The 3,404-nt window shown below is 39.9% G+C and overlaps 1 protein-coding gene across 1 annotated transcript; it reads right to left on the bottom strand.

The window, feature by feature from the left end:
* Positions 1-900: 900 nt before the first annotated feature.
* Positions 901-2,554, bottom strand: LOC133872004 (B-box zinc finger protein 21). Its single transcript, XM_062309508.1, has 3 exons — positions 2,040-2,554; positions 1,541-1,948; positions 901-1,415 (listed from the first exon to the last, which is right to left on the bottom strand). Exons 1-3 carry the CDS (start codon positions 2,223-2,225, stop codon positions 1,152-1,154), a joined length of 858 nt encoding a protein of 285 aa, XP_062165492.1. The 5' UTR covers positions 2,226-2,554; the 3' UTR covers positions 901-1,151.
* Positions 2,555-3,404: the final 850 nt, after the last annotated feature.

Genomic DNA, 3,404 nt, shown 5'->3' with positions numbered 1-3,404 from the left:
AATTTAAAAATTTAAAAAAATTATAAAAAAAAAAAAAAAAAAAAAAAAAAAAAAAAAAGGTTGGGGTGGGGGGAGGGGGAGAATTAATGTGATGGCATCAAAAAGCAGTGACCCAAGAAAAAAGACAGAAAAAAAGAGGGGCATAGTAAGCGATATTTATCAGTTATCACGATCAAAACTCAAAAGCGTCCACAAGCAGCAACAGTTATCCAATGTCTTAATCTTGTAATAATGTACAATTATCAACAGGGTTGACTATTGAAAAGATCGTAGGTGATGACGCTTGATTTGATTTGACCTCAAACACCAACGTGGGAGAATGAACACACCCCTACGATTGAAATTGAAAAATACCCCCATTTGCACGAGTAAATTAAAGGTTGGTGAAGGTGAAAGATTTGAGAGGTAGGTTTGGACGGCATCCGGGATCCGGCGCAAAAAGATTGTCCTATCTAAATTTCACCTGCCTGAATTAACACGTATCATGAACTTGCATGTGAACCCAGGCGAGGCTCTTTGTTCTCACACTTGACCCTACAAGAAGTACCATCACCAGCTTTCTTTTCCTGAAAAAGGCATGATCACTCTCTCAACGGAAGTTCAGTGTGGTGTTACTAGACCAAGGCACAATTCATGTCAATAGAACTTTCCCATTTCGAACTCTCAGACAAATGAATCCTTTTTGTTAACTGTTCCTCCGACCTTACTAATTAAGGTACACCATTTTGGCTAACTTAGATGATTGTGTGTGCTTCTACGGCCACGTCCCTCAAAATCTGTGGTAATTATCACACTGACAAACTGTCCTTTCTTTGAAATTGCAAGGACGTACTATGTAGCAAGATTCATCATATTTTAGGAGGTGAAATTCAAAATGTTTGCCTGTATTTACATGCCAGAAGCAAAAATCTCCGTAGATTGCATTGATATCTACAATGATGCACGCATTCGCAAGCTCAGGGAGGAAGACGAGACAAAAAAAAGATGAAAACTGAACCTGGGTTGGGTTATGACACAGAGAGAAGGTGGAAAAAGGATAAAACTACAAACAAAACTTGCAAAGAAAAGAAAACAACGTTCGTTCAAGCCAAATCAGGAAAATATGAACATGAGCTCTGTTCTTGAAAATACGAGATTTGGAGGCTCTGATTCTACCACAAAGGTCTAGATCTCTTGGAGCCAGTGGACGGAGTGGTAATTTGTGGAACGGTGAAACCATCGTCCATCCACCTTTTGTTGGCTTTTATAGTAGTGCCTTCTTTAGTCTCTTTGAGCGCAGTCTGCACAGCCATGTGTGGAGGAAACAGAGGAGCAGTTGATTGAGGGACCCAAATGCCAAAACTACTCTCAGACGAGAAAGTACCCATATTGCTCCCAAGATCAGCATCCAGAAACGGCAATACACCATCATCGCTCTGCCATCAACAGAGATAACGAATATTAAATTTTTGAGATCTAGGAAATCACAAAAATCCTCATTTGGGCAATACATATTTTCAAGAAAGTGAAACCAATCCTGTTTGAATTTAGAAATGCAAACCTTACAGAAACCAAAGGGATCATAAGTTGAATCGAGAAATTCTTCAACGTGCCACCCCGGCAGCGTCTCTATTAAGTACTCCGAGATGCTACTCGTTTGGTCCATCGGCAACTTTTCACCACCCTTGTCAGTGATTGCTGTTGGTGAAACTGCAAGAGAAGTAGCAGCGGAGTTCTTGATCACGGGCTGAGATTTGTGATCAGGAACAGGCTCACAGACGTCGGTTGAAGCAGCGGCGGCGGAGGAGGAGGATGACGTATAGCGCGTCGAGGTAGCAGACAGCTTAACCCCAGTAAGAAGGAACCTATTATGCTTCTGGGTGTGCTCGTTGGCCGTGTGAATCGGAATATCACAGTCTCTGCACAGAATCGCTCTGTCCTCCTGACAGAACAAGAAAGCTCGTCTCTCCTACAGCGAATCCAAATCAAATTAGCAAATACACCAACAACAACCAAAAAAAAAAAAAAAAACCCATCATTCATTTGTGGGTTAATTATACCCGGCAAACGTCGCAGAGAGGGAATTGTTTGGAAGAAGGGTGGATAAGCGAGAAGCGTTGGTGCTTGGAGGCGAGCTTGTTCGCGTGGTGGACGCGGTGGTCGCAGGCGTCGCAGAGGGCTGCCTCGTCGGCGGTGCAGAACACGGAGGCCTCGTCTTTGTTACACACATCACACTGGATCTTCATCTTTCGGTTTGGCTTGATTGGTACAGCGACTACTTTGAGGGAGCTAAACAGAGGAAAGGTAAAGAAATGATGGGCATAAAGAAAGACCAGTGAGTGGATTGACAAATTCAAGAGAAGGAAGAGAGAAAGTTAAAATAAGAGGATAAATAGACAGCCTGAAAAACACAATGGAAAAGGATTTCTGCGAGATTAGGGGATCAAATTTCAGCTCTGGTCTCTTTCCCCATATTCTAGACTTGCAGTGTAGAGAGATCTGGCCCTTTCTGAGTGAAAACCAGTACGGAATTTGACCAAGCTTTCTATACTGGGGTTAGGTTGCTTTTCAACTCGTTCTATAGTGTGATTGGTCTGCTCCATAGGTTTATCACTTAATAAACTGGTTTTCTAAATAAATTTATCCTGCTCAATCTATTAAACTCATGTATTTTTTATTCTGTTTTTAAAATATGTATTTCTCATATTATATATATATATGCCCATCACATATTCTGAGACGCATCACGCATGTTGAATGAAGTCAAAATATTTCTTCCAATCATAAGAGGAAACTTCGTCCTTTAACAGTAAAAAAATATTGTTATTTTCCACACAAATTTATCACTTTTTAAAAAATGTATGGATAAGAAATAAGTTTGAAATGTAAGATTAATTCTTTTCTTTTCTTTTTTTTATTTTAAAAAAAAAGTCTATCGACTGTAGCGAGTGAACTGCTTTTCATTAACGTGACTCAAAAGTTCAGACATTCTTTCCATGCAAACTTCTCGAGGACCATTCGCCACTGCCGGGTTTTGTCAATTGCCAACTCGATTGCTGGAAATAGTTCAATTTTTTAATAGCTCCCTTCCAAGTCTCAGCAGGCCCACTTGTTAGAAAATTCATTAGAGTTCATTGATGCCAAGGGGGAGAATATCGATCTATATAATATATATGGTTTTTGATGCGTTTTGTTAATTTAAAACTTCGACAAAGAAAGAGCACATAGGCATCAGTTTTTTCTTTATAAATCTATTTATATATGTTGCATCAATAATTCATTTTTATAATTATTATTTGATATATCATGTATCTACTCGGTCCGCTCAAGTCGAAATTTTGAGCCTCGGAGCCAATCTTTTGGTCCCGATTAATCAGACCCAATTCACAAGCCTCGATTGGGCTAGGAAAGCCAATGTGCCAGCT

The sequence above is a fragment of the Alnus glutinosa genome, chromosome 6 (assembly GCF_958979055.1).
Source record: "Alnus glutinosa chromosome 6, dhAlnGlut1.1, whole genome shotgun sequence".
Taxonomy (NCBI): domain Eukaryota; kingdom Viridiplantae; phylum Streptophyta; class Magnoliopsida; order Fagales; family Betulaceae; genus Alnus; species Alnus glutinosa.
The sequence above is the reverse complement of the archived record's forward strand: the minus strand, read 5'-3'. Positions and strand labels throughout refer to the sequence as shown.

Coding starts and splice junctions, on each gene's coding strand:
- LOC133872004 (XM_062309508.1), bottom strand. CDS start 2,225: ATGAAGATCCAGTGTGATGTGTGTAACAAAGACGAGGCCTCCGTGTTC. Junction 1,949..2,039: donor CTCTCTGCGACGTTTGCCGG/GTATAATTAACC, acceptor GATTCGCTGTAG/GAGAGACGAGCTTTCTTGTT. Junction 1,416..1,540: donor ATCCCTTTGGTTTCTGTAAG/GTTTGCATTTCT, acceptor TGTTGATGGCAG/AGCGATGATGGTGTATTGCC.